The 18542-nt window shown below is 44.1% G+C and overlaps 1 protein-coding gene and 1 pseudogene across 1 annotated transcript; both read right to left on the reverse strand.

The window, feature by feature from the left end:
• Window positions 1-1086: 1086 nt before the first annotated feature.
• GC5 (golgin Putative 5) lies at window positions 1087-13068 on the reverse strand. The gene is made up of 19 exons (XM_086503813.1): window positions 12549-13068; window positions 11690-12468; window positions 11493-11564; window positions 11126-11197; window positions 10783-10894; window positions 4379-4440; window positions 4228-4275; window positions 3843-4127; window positions 3699-3758; window positions 3526-3609; window positions 3367-3432; window positions 3193-3291; window positions 2880-3098; window positions 2593-2707; window positions 2269-2495; window positions 2034-2093; window positions 1844-1957; window positions 1597-1671; window positions 1087-1515 (listed from the first exon to the last, which is right to left on the reverse strand). The coding sequence occupies exons 1-19, from the start codon at window positions 12688-12690 to the stop codon at window positions 1480-1482; spliced, it is 2727 nt and encodes a 908-aa protein (XP_086359939.1). The 5' UTR covers window positions 12691-13068; the 3' UTR covers window positions 1087-1479.
• A 2071-nt stretch (window positions 13069-15139) lies between these two features.
• Window positions 15140-16051, reverse strand: LOC147422313 (uncharacterized; annotated as a pseudogene).
• Window positions 16052-18542: the final 2491 nt, after the last annotated feature.

The raw sequence follows: 18542 nt of genomic DNA on the forward strand, positions 1-18542 counted from the left end.
TGCCATGTCTTCTTGGGGGTAACTTCCTACTCTGAAGTGGAAGTATTGGATGCAGCAACAGATCACTAGACTTTGGCGTGACATGGGCATTTATCTTTGCTTTACCCCTACTGCAAGCTGATCGTGCTCTAGTAAAGAAAAACTCTTAAATTCTTAGAATTTGACAAACATTTACTATAAATTGATAGACTTTAGTTCCACAATTGATCAAAATTAACTGCTTGAAACTGTGCGTGTCAACATGGGCAATTAGGGAAAGGTTATCTACATCACAAAACATAAAAATCTAAAACTTTTTTCTATGCTTGATGATGATTGTATCGACACGGGCAGTTTTGGAGAGAAGTGGAAAGGCCACAGCCTTTGAATCTTGCCAAATTTTTCGTAACCCAACACAATTTTAACCATGGAGCACAAGTAGTTATGGAAAGATAATTTGGTTCATGAAGCTTAAACTTTTTTAATGCTTGAAATTGACCGTGTCAACATGGGCAACCTCAATACAAAGTGGAGAGGCCATGGAGAGACAAAACATCAAAGCTCTCCTAGGATTAACATAAATGCTCATCATCAATTCTTAAAGATGTCAACAAACTCATAAAACTTATGAAGAATGGCTCCTCTATCAAAGCTTGAAAGTGCCTGTGTCGACAAGAGCAGTTTTGAGCAAATCAGGGCGAGGTCTTACAAATACTCACAAAATCTTTGGGAATTTGAGCAAATCAGGGTGAGGTCCTAAAAATAATCACAAAAGCCTTGGAAATTCAATAGCCACTTACCTCCCCTTACCACCCTCAAACCAACGGTTTGACAAAGAGAATCAACAGGACTACTAAATAAGTCATAGCCACTTTTGTAGACCCCTTGCATCACAGTACAAGAAAAGCAGCTAAGGGAGAGAAAACTTGGAAATTGCTCATACTACCATTAGTTACCACAAGACAGAAGACTGGATACTTTACAAAAATGCTGGCAAAACCTCTCTGCAGTCATTTGCTGGCTAATGCCAACCCATGTCATTTTGAGCAATTCAAACACTGAACATAGCCAGCTGCTAATTGAATGGTGATCAGCTTTTAATGGGTATGAAGCTAAAGAACTACTTTTTATTCACTTGAGAAGGGAATTTTACATGGTAGAATTTAAAAAGGACATGAATAGGTACAAGCCAATCTCTGTCCCCCTTTCAAAGTAGTTCAAAGAAAGAAAGAAAGCCTTGCTCATTAAATGCTCGCCTTTGTTGGGAACATTTTTAGTAAAAGCTCTCCAAAACATCTCAGGACCACCGCTTCTCGCCTTACCCCACTTAGGATGGACCCAGAAAAACAATTCATATACGGCAAAATCTGTCTTTGGCTTCCCTACACATGGCAGCGAATATGGGAAGGGACTTCAGCATGCCAACTGATGCTCTCCATGTTTCATCCACCTTCTGTAAAGGCCCTCAGCTGTTCCAGAGTCAGGCATCTCTACTGTCTCTCATCGGCTGCCAATTGAGGCACTAAGCTGTTCAATCTGCGAAAGTTGGTACCCAACAGAAGAGTGAACAACCAGATGTCATTGGTCATTTCTAACTAGCCTGTTATCGACAATTACCTGATTTACAAGCATATCAATCTGCTCCCTGTACATTTGTTTGACATCAGAAAGATCAGCTTTCAACTCTTCAACCTGCAAAGGCAGTGGAAGAGATACCATGAACATATGTGAAATATTGAGAGTGGATGTAGAATTATCGTAAAAAGGGAAAAACAAGATACGAAGGGCTCAGAGAGTGGGAAAGAGCCAATCACAAACATTGACCCCTCCCCTTCCTCCATGAACATTTGAGTGTGGCACAAACCTGCTCATCACGTTCACCCATGAGCTCTAAAGCTGAAGCATGTCTGCGGCGTAAGGCATCCAGTTCAGAGCGAAGGCCTGACAAAGAAGCAGCTTCTGCACGGAACTTCTCGCACTGCAATCATGCCAGTGATTCAGACATAATCCACAAGTGCCCCCACTTAAAAGCTAAAACGGAGTCAGCAGCTAACCTCTGTTGTAGCCTTTACAAGCTCCTCAGCTAAGGCATTGCGGGTTGATTCCAATGATGCCTACAAAAAAAGTGAGGTTATTACTCTCTCTTTCAACATACGTGTGTAGCTCACTGATTCCACTAAATTTTTCAGTAAGTCCTTGCTAACATTCTTATCACATTCAACGGATAAAACTTTGCTAATTAGCAGCAGAGAGAACAGTCTGTATTATGATGACATCACATTTTCGTACCAATCGTGACGTGTATGAGGCAATTTCACCCTCTTTCTGGGAAAGGAAGGTCTCGAACTGCTCAACAGATGAGCCTCTTGCAGATATCAATGGTAACCCTGAGCTGCTGTTTCTTCGACTACTCACAACCTGATCTGCAGTGGGATCTAAAGAAGCTTGCAGGAAGAAACTTTCCTCTAAACTCCCATTAGAACCACTTGAAAACCGCCTCAAACTCCTGTTTGTATCTGCAAATATGTGTAATAAGTATGGTATATTTACTGCCGATGGTATATTTACTGCCCATGTAAGTTGCATTTTACAAGGAAAAAGCAGCAGGCTCACTGGTTTCTGTTGGAGTTTGAGCATGTGATACGTTTGCTTTGTTTGAGGCAGGCCAGTTTCCATTCTCAAGGACTCCTTCCTGTTTGACCATTTTTTGCTTTTCTCGATCTACCTCCTGAAATGCCAAATTCGTTTAGTAAAGAAACAAGTAGCACAAAACATCGCTGATCATGCAAAGTCAAATATCTAGTAGCCCTCTTCAATTTAGATAGATATTCAAAAGCCACAAAACCCAAACTAAGCTGCATTCGTCAATAAATAGCACTGAAAAAAGCAGGCATTCCTACTTGCTGTAGAAGCTCACGCAAAGTCCTTTCTTCAGCGAGTTCCCGCTTGAATCTACTTCGAAGCTCCTTCAAATCTTCCTCAAGTTGCTTTGCATGGCCCTCGTGTGTTGCAGCTGCTTCTAATGCCGCAAGATACTCCTGCCTATTCTCAGAAGCCCTTTGACGCTCTTTTTCTAATGATCGTGTAAGCTGTGCTTGCTCAGCTTTCAGACATGAAACCTTGATGCATAAATAAACAGAAGCAGATGTCATGAACTTAGATGGACATGAAGCACTCGCAACACTTGTACAGAATGATTGATTGGTAGAAAACCTGAGCCTCTAGGACAGCCATCCTAGACAACGTCTGGGTAAGCCGCTCATTGACAGCTCGCTCTCTTTCTTGTGAAGCTGCAGCCTTTGCTTCTGCTTCCTTAAAACAACAAGAGAAATCACAATAAGACAAGAAGTCATGTCCTGCTATAAAACAGAGAGCTCCAATATTTACTTGCAGCCGGGCATTCAAAGAGCGCTCAACACCACTCCATGCTTCCGCACGCACTGACATAGTTTCCTGTTTTGATAGACAAGTTGCAGAACGAATTACTGAGAACAAATGCCAAAGCTGAAGAAGCTCGTTAAAAAAAGGTCTTGGGTGATTCCAAACCCTCATTGCTTCTATTTGTCGTAGCAAGGGTCTTGTTGATTCTGGTACGCTTGCTACAAGCTCTTCATATCGCAACTCGGCAGCCTGCACAAAATACCCGTTGTTGCGTATATTATTTGCGATTTTATGTACCAAACACAATGAAATGCGATTGGACCAGCAAGTGGAAATACTTGACAACGCTTTTCAAGATCTTCTACATCCCTCCGTAGCATGTCCTCCCTAGAAATGGCCTGTGAACCGAAACAAAATAGGGCCACTTCGATCAACAACACATAATCAAGGAGTTAATTGTCCTCGAAGGTGAACTTTCTTGCCTGCTGTGCTGCTCGGCTTAACGCCTGGCGAAGCTCTTCAAGATTCTGTAGGAGTGCAGCCTCTCTGTCACCTGCTTCACGCAATCTATTCTCAAGCTCCAACTTTGCCTCAGCATCAGCTCGAACTTCAGCCCTAGCTTCTGCTTCCTTTGCCTCATTTAGAGCTTTAGTGTAAAATTCCTTCTGTACAGCTAGCTCTACTTGAGTCCGCTCAACAGCGTCTTGCAATGCTTTCTCAGTAGCTGCTTTGTCTTTTCGTAAACTCTCCACTGTAGCCTCCTCTACCTGCATTGACCAGACTAACATCCTGGATCAAGATACATCGCGAGGTGATAACACTTAAAAGACCTTGAATTTATAAGTGCCTAAATTTGTGTATTTGAACCTGAAGCTTGGACTTAAGGCGCTGTTTCTCTTCCTCTAATTCCCGTATCTGGACACTTCAGCCAACCACCAAAAGTAGGATGAAAGATCAAGCAATAGAAGTACCAAATGCCTCCGTGAAATAAGAAGCAGCAAACTGCAAATATAATCACCTGAGCACGTAGTTTCCTCATCTGAGCTTCTTGTGCTGCTTGTTTTTTGGATAATTCTTCTCCTACAAGATTTAAACACCAAAGTACGCTAAATAACTGCCCCCCCTTTACACATATCAGCTTTAAACGTTAATCAGTATCTTATTACGGCGAAAAGACCTAGACCCCAGAAACTTGAAAATAGAGACCTATCATGTGGTTCACCTTTTAAGTTGAAATCAAACTAACTTTCTTTGTCACAAACTGCTGAAGTGTCAAGCCACTGAAGAACGGAGCCACTGTGCAGCTCTCGGCTGAGGGGCCCAAACCCTAAGAATAAGCAGACGAAGAAGAAGAAGTTCCTACCAACTTATGGGACCCCGTCCGATGGGGCCCAAGTTACACAAGAGAATAAAATAAAGCAGGACCAACACACACACACGTGTGGAGCTGATGATGTAGCAGAATTGTACGAATTTGCGAATTTTACGCTGGCTGTGCTGACATGGCAGAACTGTACGGATTTCCCGATTTTGCGCTGCTGACGTGGCAGTTGTATGGATTTCCACAAAACATGCTACCAGATTTTTGGCACTTTTGGACCAGTTGCTTTTGAGTGTAAGGCTGTCACAAAAATACGGAAGCGTAAACTGACGTTTAATTGCACTTCAAATACTCAAGAGAATTAGAGAGAGAGAGAGAGAGAGAAAGCTTGACACTTCATTGGGGACCGGCTGGTCCCCCCCATAAAGAGAATATCTTTATTACTAAGGGAGAATCTTTACAAGCACAGGAACGGGGCGAAAGCCCGTCCTCTATTCTTTCTTGGCCTTTTTTTGCTTCTGATTGAGAGAGAGAGTAGAAGAACTACTCTCTGACTACTGAGAGGATCTATCCTCTTCTGCGAAATTTTGGGAAGCTCTCGTAGGGGAGAGTCTACCTTCCACAAAACTCATCGGAAGCTCTCACGAATGAGGGTCTATCTTCCGCTAACTGTGCCACTTTGGACGTAATCATTCCTGCAATTAACCAACCACAGAAACATGCAAAACACACACACACACACACGCTTGCTGTAATTTTCTGCACACAACCAGAAATTGTTACCTAAGCGAGTTCCAATGCCAAATTGGAGGTCCTTTTCGCGATGGAAATGCTCCAAACTTGGTGTATGTGTAGAGTAGGTAGTGGGGAATGAGATTCTATTAAGACTTTGCTGAAATTCACCCTAATACAAGTGATTAGGAGCTGAAAACAGGGAATTTGCAGCAGCTAGACAAGGGAGAAATAGAGTTTTCTACTACTTTACGCGATGAAACTTCTCCCAAAAGCTGCAAGCAACCATGAGAGGCCTTGTTCTAGGTGATGGGTGCTCAGAGGCTCCACATACACCACAAGGTGCTGCTCTCAAGCTTCAATGGAGAGCTTCACTGCGTAGAGGATGGTCAACTTGGGGGCGGGGGGGTAGTGCACTGCCAACCTGGCAAGAGGGGGAGGGACTGCTCTCTTATAGCCTCCCAGAAGAGGGGGCGCTAGCATGAAGAGAGGGAGTGAGAGAGAGAGAGAGAGAGATTGCATGGGAAAGTGTGCCAAGTGGCACACTTACTTTAAAATTTAAAAACCATTCAACTTTTGACTTTAAAAATCCTATGCTAGTTAATGAAATGTGCAATTAAGTGCACAACTGCACACATAGATGCAACAAATGTAATCGTTAGCTGCTTCCTAGCGCATTGCCGTGCCAGCAATGCTCTGGCATTACCTGTTCGCACTTGTCCAGCCATTTGGTCCAGCACAAATCATTTAAGAATACTTTTAACTAACTTATCATAAGGCCGTAAAATAATCAGGCCTTAGGGTTAATAGTCTAAGAACCATCTCATTCCTATGCTTGCACTAGCGCGCAATATTTTCTGAGCCTGAAATCTGAGGCTACTATCTACCCCTTCATGAAGACCCGATTTCCCAATCGCTAGGCCTTCAGGGTATTTTCTACTCGGGTCTCCATGAGGTGCACTGGCCAAACTTGGGCGCACCTGAGGCCCCAGAACTGCTAAATCTATTCTGATGTGCACACAACTAACTAGATAATTCTTTTCTCGTAAATAAATTAATTATTTACAAAGTCTGACTTAGTTACATCCCTTTTCATGTAAACTGCTTTTGGGCCTAGGACCTTCAAATATGAGGCTAGGGCTCATTCTCTAGCACTCTTCTGGGAGAAGGTGCAGAGCGTGGAGTACCGGCTTGTACTATGTTGATGCAATATAAAGAAATACCGAAAGGGGCGCAAAGGTTGGAGCCGATACTCTCTGGGGTGAAATTTCGCCACTCCGTGTCGCGTGTGCTCTCTTTCTCTTTCAATTCAGTTGTTATTGAAGTGCTAAAAATCTGTTTATTCTGTTCTTTTCTATTGGCACGTGGTGTCCGTCTTGTGACAGTGGTATCAGAGCATCAGGCGTGTGCTTTTCTAAAAGCATACCGGTCCTACAAAAGAGGAGACAGAGCAAACTAGAGCTACTGAAATTTGATTTGAAGTATCTTCGGGGCCCGACCCCGGACTTATTAGCTACTCCCACCCTTACTTCATCGCTCATGTCTTACAGGGCATAAGCCAAAAAGATCACTTGCAAGACAAGGATCCAAGATTTGTTTCGAGTCACTGTTTTTCTCAAAAGCAATGCCATGCAAATGTTGATGCCTATAGCTACCAAGCCGCACACTCCAAGGACTCGCAAGCTTTCAAGAAAATTTTTGTCTGAAGTTATATGGTTTCTGACATCTTCCTTCTGAGTGCAACTTCTGGCAGAGTGGAGTATCCTGAAATGCTTGCGATGGAAACCCTAGCAGATTATCATTTGAAATTTCTCGACATCTCTCAGTAGGTGTCTCTTCTCGAGTTGATAACCTTGGAGGTCCAGTGTGATTGCTATATCTTGGGACTACCATCGCCGCCAAAGGAACATTGTCTGTCCAAGAGCTGATGGACCATGCTATGGTCAGATACAACCTTATGGAAGGAACCTAACCCTAATTTTTGGTGTAGGTTTCAGGATCGAAAGTCAATCGACTTTTCGAGCTCGACTGATGTCGAGATTGCTTTTTAAGTTTAAGTTCTGTTTGAGAACTTGTTTGGTGATCCTGTTTGGAGTTTGTTTGAAATGGATGGTATCTGTTTTGAACCTGTCTTGGTGCCGCTTTGAACTGTTTGACTCTGATTTTAATACTGGTTTCAATGATTGTTGATTTTACTGCCGGGTGGAGTAGTGACAAATTATGTTTGAGAATGCTTGCTCATTCATACTCATGGCCTGGACCCTTGTGGTTATTTGCGGGGGGAGTATTGAATGTTTGAAAAGTGCTCTTTTTACTCATAGCACGGACCCTTGTGGTTATTTACAGGGGGGTTATTGTTGTTGTTACTCATTGCCCAGACCTTGATGGTTATTTACGGGGGAAGTATTAAGAAATCTAAGAGTCGTTACTCCCAGCACCTCCCAGCGACGTAGGCTGCGGTCTGGGGCCCGTTTGGTTGTAAAAGGCCTCTATATCTCATGGCCCAGACCTTTTTAGGTTATTTGCGGAATGAGGGATGACGGAGTCGTTAAACAGCTCATGGCTCGGACCTGGATGGTTATTTGCGGGGGGAGTGTTCATCGACGACTTTATGTTTCTATGTCTTGTAACATGCATATGTGAGCATTTGTGTTGCATTGTGATGTGCCAACCACTGAATATTCCTAATTGGATGAGATTGCCTGGGTATGTAATTTAAATGCATCAAGACACCCGTGGAAGATCGGTGCGATCTAGGTGTGATGGCTAATTTTACTACGCCGGAATATCCAGAATTTCGATATGGACGAGAGAAGATGTAAGGTGCAGCGGAATGAATGTTTGAACTTTGCTCAAGATGAGTGCTCCGAACTGTGCTCAAGGTTCCTTTTGTTCTTATGGAAGGGAGAGCCTTCCGTTCTTAATGAGAGAGTGCAATGGACACAAACAAAGTGAATGGACACTGTGTGTGAAAGTGCATGAGACTGAGAGAGAGAGAGAGAAGAGAATACGACACCAGAGACGTTGTAAACCCTCCTCCGAAGGCCCCACTCTCGTTGGCGAGAGTGGTCTACTATTGATTGCACAAACTGGTACAAGTGGATGAATGAGAACTGATGCAAGTCTAGGCTATGTCGATGTCGACGATGGGGATGACGAGACCGACTCTATGGCTGAAAAACTGCGTACTTGCTCTGCTGTCCAAAAACGCCGAAGGGCTGAAATCTGATGAAGCCAAAAACGCTGGTTTAGGCTGAGGTCTGCTGGCTGAAAACGCTGTTTTAGGGCTGAATATGCAGGCTGAAAACTGATGCGGTGCTGCTGTCCAAGAACGCTATGTTCGGCTGGAATCTGGTGCTTCAAAAAACGCTGTAGAGGCAGCCCAAAAACGCTGGTTGCTGTTGTTGCAAAACGCTGGCTTTGCTTGTCAAAAATGCTGGTCCATGCTGTGGGGTATGGCGATGCTACTGGGTGCTGAAAACGCTAGGGTGCTGGGGTCTTGCTTGGAGGAAAAACGCCACCAAGGGGGAAAAGGTCCTACTTGAGAGAGAGAGGGCGAACCTGCTGTCTGTGGCCTGTGTTCTCCTTGCTCTTTTGCCATATAGTGCTAGCCTAGGTTTGCTTATATATTATCTTACCCGAATTGCCCTACTCAGTTCCCAGCAAAAGTCACTTAAAATAAGTGAAAAATGTCAAAAGTAGGGAAAATAGGTTAAATGCACTGGAAAAATCCCTTGAAGGATTCTAATGGATTCTGATGCGAATGCTTATGATCATGTTGTGTGCAACCGGAGGATATGTATCTACTCTAAGTGCCCGGGCATGCACAGTCTGCGAACAGACTCACAAAAGTGCCAGAACACTCCTAAATCTGGACTGACTGGATTGATTGAACCCTTGTCGTGCTGTAGCTTGTCCACGGACACATAGGGTTGGATGTGTCACGTGACAGAAGAAGCCAACTCCTTAACAAAAGAGCCGAAAGGAGAAGCCAACTCCTTAACAACAAAAAAAAAAAGAGCAAACTGATTGTCCCTCGGAATTTTTTGAGCTAACTGGAGTTGTTTTGCAGATATGTTGTAATCGTCTATCGTAGACGATTACTTTCTTTCAAGAAGGGGGGATGTCACAGACTGCTGACATGTCAAGCCACTGAAGAACGGAGCCACTGTGCAGATCCTAGCTGAGGGGGCTAAACCCTAAGAATAAGAAGACGAAGAAGAAGAAGTTCCTACCAACTTATGGGACCCCGTCCGATGGGGCCCAAGTGACACAAGAGAATAAAATAAAGCAGGACCCACACACACACACGTGTGGAGCTGATGATGTCATTCATCGGCAACGAGTTCTTTTGAATTTTCAAAACTGTCAGAAAACATGGCCAGATTTGTGTCTGCTTTCTATTATTCATCGGCAGAGAGTTCTTTTGAATTTTCAAAACTGTCAGAAAACATGGCCAGTTTTGAGATCTTTATAAGTCTATCAGATGGAAATGCAAACAAATCTTTATAAGTATATCAGATATTGAGCATTTTGCAAATGCCACTTTGACCTCTGCATATTTTCGTGCTTCTCTTCAACAATCTCATTGTGATTCTCATGCAATGGATGAGATAGACTAGACTTTTTCCTAAATGTCCTAGAAGGGGCTGTCATCTGTAATTTATGTTGAGAGCATGGGGTGCGCATGTGTGAGAGAGGAAAAACCAACCTCACCGACCAACGGCATACCTATATGCATCCAATTTTCAACACAATCTGCTTCAAGGTGTGTCAAACGCAAAAACCACAAAACAAACTGAATAACAAGGAAACTGGTATATTTGAAAAAATGACAACTCATGGCACACACCTAAGCACCCAAGGTGTCATTTGTAAATCTGAGATTCTACCATTTCCCTGCCCCCTTGCCTCATAACTTTGCCATCTCGTATCCAATAATCCACTCATGTATAATGAGCCCAAGGCTATCCTTATTTTCATTCTTGTGAGGATCAAGTCTACTTCAAAACCGCACGTCGCCCATGAATGATCAAAACCGCAACCTTCATGTCTATGAATAAAATTGCTCAGCTTACTCATCTTTGTACATTTTTTATCTTCAAAAGCACGATGTGTGTATAAAACATACATACATACATAATGTGCATGTGGACATATAATACATACATGCATTAACATGTATTACACACACACATGCACATGTGTGCAAATATAAGACATACATCTGCCTCCAAGTACGCAGTTTAAATTTTCCTTGGTATTGCCTGCTGCTGCTACACGGGTGGCTAAATAACACCACCTTTCATTACAAGCCATTGCCAAAAAATCATTAGCTATGTAATTTCACTCCATGTGGAAAAGATTACCTTCTGCCATCACCTGCTTAATTATCTCATCTTTCTCTTTCAAGAGTACAGATGCATCCCTTCGGCCTTGTTCTCTTCTTAACATATCTCTTTCCTTTGTCAAGGCATACACCTAAAACAAGGCAGACTCGATCAACCACCAAAACCCAAAAAGCAGCTACAAAGACGTGATTGTATTGGATTGCAAAATTTTGTGTACCGAACAGGTTCTTACATAATACATAGCAGTCTAAATACGGAACTACATGGCTGATGTGCATACCCTTCACATTTATTGGGCATGGTAAAGAAAGCTGGGCAAAAAAAGGACAATGATTGTAAACTGAAATAAAACAAAACACACCTTGCGCTCAGCTGCATTTAAACGTTGCTGGAATTCCTCCTTTAAATTGTCAAGTTCAGTATCACTCGATTTCTGTTACAAGCAATGGCACAAAATACTCAGCAATCTCAAACCAAAATGGGGTCGTGATGGCACAGTCAACACATGGGTTTGTCTTTTACAAATCCAAAAAGCAGTTCATGGGGGTATGATGAACCGCTTCCAGCATGACAGAAGTGTAACAGCTATAATGTTTTTCTGGTCCCATGCACAGCCAAAATGACCATTCATGATACCAGGAACAGAACCCGCCTATTTCGTTTTAAGGAAAAACAGCATGAGACTCTCCTAAAGCCTAGTAGTGATGAACAACTGAACGAAAAATCACCTTTATATTTTCAAGTGTATATCGAAGGCTATCATTCTCCATTGAAAGCCTTGAGAGCTCATCAGCCTTTGCCTGCAACCATTGGCATATCAATCTCTTATTCCCCTTACAGCAGCTAAAAACACCAATATTCTGTTGAAATCGCTTGAAGCAAGGAGAGACAATGCCATTCTATTTCTAGTCAGCTGAATTGTTACCTTGGATTGATGAGCTGCTCCTTCCAATGCTTCCCCTAGCGATTTCACCTGTGCTTTCAGAGTTGCGATGTATACACTGTTGTCTTCAATCCCAGGTTGAGGTGACACTAAGGTTGAAGAGACATTGTGTTCTATAGAAACCTCAGCCAAGACCTCATCTTTGTCAACTTGCTCAGTGGCATCACCTCTAAGGTTTTCGTTTGAAATTTTAGCATCAGTAACAAGCATATCTGTGCCAGAGGTAAAATCGCTAATGGCTTTACTGCTATCCACTTCTCCAGTAGCTCTTTCTCCGTCATGACTACTTTCATGCCCCTTCTTTTCCTTTTTTTCAGCGTCATCAATGATTGCTTCAGCACTCCTGCCACCATCAACTGTTTCAACTGACTCCTGAATAGCAGGTCCCTCCTCAATGCTCTCTACCTGTTGCACTAAAAGAGTTGACTCGGTTGCTGATGCACGCATGTTTTCCATGTCTTCATTAGCCAATGGAGTTCTAGATTCAGACTCGGAAGTTCCATCCTGTGTTATTGGCCCATCTTCCAAAACGTCCTTGGGTCCCTGAGCCGATTCAAATTCAATATCACCCTTGGAGCCTTGAGCTGAATCAGGAGTAACATTGTTGTCTCTGCTAGGACTCGACGTTTCATCTTTGGCAGGACTTGAGATTGTATCCTCTGGATCTGCTACATCACTTTCCTTTGATGCTTCTTTCTGGCCAACAAAAGCAAAAACAGGTTCGAATAATGACAGTTTCTCAGTGCTGGAAGTCTGGGCTTCTGTCAAAAAAGAGGGAGAGAATTAGCACCTACTAACAAACAAACAGGGATCAACCTCACAAACGCACTTGAGAAATTACCGTCGTTAGATTTGCCTCGCTCATCAAATCCAAGCACAGAATCAAAGTTTTTCTCGATGTTTTTGACACTTTCACTGATCTTTGTGACAGCTCCAGCAATGTCACCAAAGTTTCCCAACGACACCTTACCGAGCCATGCCATTGCCTGCAGACGAGCCTCAAAATGTTGATGGATTACGTGAGATTCTTCGGAGCAGAAGGATTCAAGTTTTTTTAAGGAGATGGGTTCGAGAAGCTAGGAGTCTATCTACTGGGTTTTTGTCTGCGAGCTTCGACGCTTCTGCGGGATTGAGTGAGAGTCGCGCTTGTTGGCCACATGCAGTAAGTTAGAGCACGAAAGGTAAACCTGTTGATCGCTTTTCTTCGACATCGCACACAGATCCAAATACTTGACACTTCATCTGAGGAATTTCGCCGAGATAGATCACCAAGCTTTGTAGAATAATGGTGGATCATCTGGCTAGCCGCTGCATTGCGGAGTTCTAGCCTCCCGACTGTAAAAACTTGCTAAGCTTGTCCATGTGTCATATATGTATTATGAATGACTGTGTGAGAGAGAGAGAGAGAGAGAGTTAGCACATGAGGCCGGACGGCCGCCGTACGACGGCTCCTTTATTCTAGGAATATACTCCGGCCGGCCGACGATATTGAGCACATGATAGCCGGTCGGCACCCAATTGGTGGCCGGTCGTCAGGCCGCCGGAGGATTTGAGCACATGGATAGTGGCCGGACGGAGACAATAAGCCCTTGATCTCCCTAAAAAATATTTATTGAGTTTCTTTTTTTTTTGTAGTTGCGTAGACGCGTGCTACGGGGGGAATCCATTCCGTCAAAGTCACCTGGGATTTGAACCCAGGCCCTCCACAGTCCATGTACACATTCTCCTCGAAGGTTGCCCAAGCCTTTCAAGGATATAATGCTTTTTTTCTTTTTTTAAATGCCATGCAAGCATACGTCAATCAAACAGTGAAAATCATGAAGCCATAAAACAACGCAAAACAAGTATATGAAACAAGCACATGATACAGTATGCACACACGTAGAAACATGCAACAATGCAAAAATAAAAAAACGTACCGTCAAATCCAGCTATTCCTGCAGAACACACAAAAAAACAAGTCAGTTTGATTCATCCAATCACTGCACACATAAAGATTTGCGCTCTCAATTTTGTGTGATTCGCCTATTGAAATCCGTATATAGTGTTGTGCGCATTCTAAGGCCTGTTGCCCGCTGACGCGTCATCGCACGCCACCTCAAGGCCTCCTCCGCATTGGGGTGTGGGTCGATTTGCTCCAAAGGCTCTGGTCCACCCTTCAATTGCACAAAATTATGCAATACGCAGCAAGCGCTAATAACCAAGGGAGCAAAGGGAAGATTTACATTGAGGTCGCGGAGAATGCGCCATCAGTTTTTTAATATACCAAATGCATTCTCAACCTTCACCCTACCCTTCGCAATATGTCTATCAAAAACATTCTTTTGTGGCAGGTCTTGTCCACCTTTGGATTTATAAGCTTTGAGAAGAAAACTCGTTGGCTTATATGCTGAATCCCCCACAATATACGGCCTCACTCTCAAGCCGCTCACTTCTAGAAGAGGCGTATTCAAAACCTCGTTCCGCTTCATTTGAGCATATATTGCAGACCCCTTGAAGCCTGTGGAGTCGTGTGTGCCTCTTGGTGCACTACAAACCACATTCCAAAATATTTTTTTGGAGTCGACAATGCCCTGAAGAAGAATGTTGTGGAATCCATGGCGACTAACATACTGTGCAGGAAAAAAGTCACTCTGAGGCTTACGTGCAAGCTTTATGTGAGTGCCATCAACTGCACCACACATGTTCGGTAGGTCTGTGATGTTCTGAAAATCTTCTATGATCTTTGCTAATCGCCTTTCCGTAGGCGTCTCTAAGTGGGTCCGGACAAGCATCTCGTGAGTGATGAGTGCCCTAATGATAAGGTTGGTGTACTTTCTAATGGTAGAATCTCCCATCCCAAATAATTGACATAATGTTCTGCAGAATGGCCATGTGCAAGTCTCCATAGCACACAACCAAGTGCTTGATCAGCTTGGATGGGAACCCTAGACCATCCATGTACATCAGGACACGGGAGATGGGGCAAGATCAATTCTTTCAACTCATGAAATGCCTCGTAAGACATCCTATAATACATCCTAAAAATAGCTTGACAGTTTAGTCGCCCTGATGTCCAAATAGTTGAGTGGATGACATTCCAAAATGTCACCTGCCTAGGGAAGCACCACCACATTCGTGGCTCCATCCCAACCAAACCCTCCTCTATCAAACCAAACATGGATGCAATGCAACAGACTACACAACCAATCAAACAAAAATACATAGACTGCATTCTATGCCTCCTACGATCCTGCCCTGGGTCTTCGTCACTAGGGGAAACAAGATGCAAATTTAGCAACAACAAAAGAAGCAGTTCAGCTGCATCATTATCATCCATCCTACAAGATGCAAAAAACAAAATAACGCATTAAAGAATAATACCAAGAAAAACTCTGATTCCATTTAAATCCTCCCTCCCTCACTCCCTCCCTCAACACAATTTTATGGCGATTAGTAGAGTACCTTGGGTTTGGTGACAATCTTTGCGAGGTCCAGTTGAAATTTTATGTACATCTCCATTCGTCGAGCCTCCTCGTCCATCCTGAGCTTCAACAATATTTCCTCTTGAGCAGCCCGCTCCTTCTCGCAGTCTTTCATTGTTTGGGCCATCCCTTTCATCCCCTCTCCGAGCACTTTGGCAATAGATCCTAGCGATGTGCGTTTGGGCTCTTTCACTTTTTGCGCTTTAACTCCAGGAAGATCTTCGACCTGAGGGATTCATGTTGCATCCCTCACATCCGCTGCGCCTGTCACACTCGCAGTCTCCTCTACAATAGTCTCACCCTCGCCTCGACCCTCGCCCCCTGTCTCCCCACCAATCTCCTCCTCCCCCTCATCCTCTCCGTCATTGCAACCATCTCCCTGTTGAGTGCCCTGACTCCCAGCATGAGTGCTTTGCGAGCTAGCACTATCAAAGGCTCCAGGAATCCCCACACATCGTGGAGTGGATGACCACAAAGTGTCGACCACCTCGAAGTATTCCCATGTGGACCTTACCCCCCCAGTGGTTGTTGTTTTCTATTTTTCTTTTTTATATTTTTTTCTAAGAGTGTCTATGCGGTTCCTGACCTGCTCTGGTGTAAAGGTGCCAGTGACCTCATTGTTTAATTGCAATGTAACTTCGTCCCAGTCTTTCGGTCCCAAATTGCCTTTGTTCACATAAGACCATCGATCTTCGTAGTGTTTAAGCAAGGTCGATGTTGCGGTCTCGTCCCACACTGGTATCGCCACACGAGGGTGTTTAGCCCCCGTGGTCGACTCGCTAGATGAGGTCACAGGAGGACGCAATGGAACAATAGATGGGGCAGTGGACAGAAGAGAAGGCCTAACATTCAATGCGGGCATGGTCACAGAAGCCCCCATGCGAGGAGGCCTGAAGCCTTGGGGATCAACGGGGAAACTGATGTAGGTTGGGGTCTTGGCCGTATGAAGGAAACACCCGGAACAACACTCGGCTGGAAAGGAATGGTCAGCTGGCTCAATCCTATGTTCTCAATTGACTGACTCTCATTCAATGAGCCCCCCCAACCATCCTCTTGAAGCAACTGCATAAACCCTAGGTCTTCGTTCAATTGGGTTTCAGACATTGTTTCGTTACCACCCAACCCAGTAGACTCTCTTGAAGGAACACTCTCTTGGCTGTCTAACCCTCCCTTGTTAACCCTAGCCATTCGTTAACCACCCCTAGGTCGCTTCGGGATGCGTGCACTATAGTGACTCATTGGATATGCGGCCTGCAAATATCCCTAACAATCCACAAGAAGGAATACAAGCATTTCACTTAGCGGGAGACCCTCCTCTAAAACCATAAGACAATGTAAAGAAGCTGTCTATTTAGTTTTTTTTTTTTTTTAATGCATAAAAGAGTACTCTTATACTAAATTAAGCTTGAGGTGGAGCAATCATTAGCAATAGTTTTTTTATTGGATATGCATAAAAGAATACTCAAAGGTTGAACATCAAGCTTGAGGTGCTAAGCTTGAGCAATAATCGTTAGCAGTACACAGTATTGTTTGTGTAAGCAATGCATAAAAGAAATTTCTTTTTCTGGAAAACGACTCAAGTGTCAAAACGCCATTCTTATGTTAGTGAGTGAGTGTGTGTGTGTGTGAGAGAGAGATCAAAATCCTGTCAGCAATAATATTTGTGTGTGTGTGTGTGTGTGTAATCTGAAGCATGGCGTGTGTTTGTTTTGGGGGTTTTTTTTTTGGGGGGGGGGGGGGGGCGAGGGTTGTCAAATCAAATACCTGTGAAGAAGGAGATTATGTTGAGCTCGTGAAGAAGCCGAAAGACAGTCCTACGTGTATGGAGAAGCGAAATGCTGCCTTTTGCCGGCAAGGGGATGACGAGCCGTTGTGCACACTCGCTTTTGATTGGCCAGCCAAATATGGCATGGCTGGTTGGAGTGGGAGAGGGCTAACTCTTTTCGGCGAGCGGCCAGCTAAAAACAGTCTTCCACGTCACCTTTATTGCAGCCCGCCGGACGCTTTTCACTCTTGTGCTCACTACGAGAGAGAGAGAGAGAGAGAGAGAGAGAGAGAGAGAGAGAGAGCGAGCTTTAGCACATAAAGCCGGTCACGAAATCTGGCCTGGTTGCAACTTTGAGCACATAATCACAGCCGCTTAGAGGTTTGCCTTCAGTCACCCAAGAAGACTAGCACATAAGCACAGCAAGCGTTTTTGTGTTGATCAAGAGAAAAACCCTCGCTGGTTGGCTGGTTGTGAATTCCGGGGCTTGATTTTTTTGGTGGCTGGAGCAGCAACTCACACCCGAAAAGGTGTGGCCACATCAGCCGATGCCCCTACAAACGGTGTGTGGGTGACTGCACAATGGCTGGCTGTGCTTATGTGCTCAACACAAGAGAAAGGAAGAAGAAGAGAATTTTATCGTCATAGGAGACCCTCATCTATAAATGACAGGGGATGAGAGTGGGAGATCGACGGAAGGGGCTTTTCATCGACAATGCGTGCGTTTTGGAGCGTCGGATCGACGCAGCAAGGGGAGGGCAAGATTTTATACACATGCCCTCGCTATGTGTGCAACGATGCGCGATAGGTGGGCTGGATAAGGTGTGGGAGTGTGGAGAGGCAGGTCCAAGGTTCGAACAGCGAGCGGGATGGTGGGGAGCCTAATCTTTTTATCCCATGGAGATGGGATCAACAATGGATTAAACCCCCACCGTAGATCCCTCTACTTTGGGGCGTGTCTTTTATAGACGAGGATAGGAGACTATCCCAAGAGATGTTAAAGATCTATCTGACGAGGAGAGTTGAACTCAAGACCTGTTATTCAAGAGAGAAAGAGAGAGAGTTCCCAAAGACGTCAAAGATCTATTTGGCCAGTTTTGAACTCGTGATCTACTAATCATGAGGGAACTTGGGTGATAGATCACTCAGTTTTCGTCTTTCGCTTTGCACATAAGCCTACATACCCACGAGAGAAAGAGTATCAACATCAATCAAACAATGAAATAGGTTGTAACAATTTTGTGTGTTCATTAGAAGGTCTCTAAGAAGATACCCTCTAGAGTTGAGTGGCAAGCAATGAGGCAGGTGGGGGCAGATCACGCCGCGTAGGCGGCCCAAATAACAACAAGGGAAACAGTCAAGCGAGGAAAGTCCGTGCAGTTGGCAAGGAAGCAGTGAGTAGGTTGGGAGGAGACAGTAGGAGAAGCGCATTTTTTATAATGAGTGTGGTGCCTTCAACACGCAATAGCGGCTGCTAGCGCAAATGGATAGACTACCTCTGGATTGAGTTTAGAACAAACTACCTGAGTTCAAACCTTGCTTCGGAAAAGCATGCGAGCTGCTTGATAAAGCAAAGGGAGATTGTGTGGCATGTGTGGAGATTCTC

Source organism: Adiantum capillus-veneris, chromosome 27, assembly GCF_014529385.1.
Source record: "Adiantum capillus-veneris isolate H3 chromosome 27, ASM1452938v2, whole genome shotgun sequence".
NCBI classification, from domain to species: Eukaryota; Viridiplantae; Streptophyta; class Polypodiopsida; order Polypodiales; family Pteridaceae; genus Adiantum; species Adiantum capillus-veneris.

What these genes read in the sequence shown, in the direction of transcription:
- GC5 (XM_086503813.1), bottom strand. Translation starts at nt 12,690, where the DNA reads ATGGCATGGCTCGGTAAGGTGTCGTTGGGAAACTTTGGTGACATTGCT. An exon ending in GAGCAGCTCATCAATCCAAG is followed by an intron (nt 11,565 to 11,689) that starts GTAACAATTCAG and finishes CAATGGTTGCAG; the next exon opens with GCAAAGGCTGATGAGCTCTC. An exon ending in ATACACTTGAAAATATAAAG is followed by an intron (nt 11,198 to 11,492) that starts GTGATTTTTCGT and finishes TGCTTGTAACAG; the next exon opens with AAATCGAGTGATACTGAACT.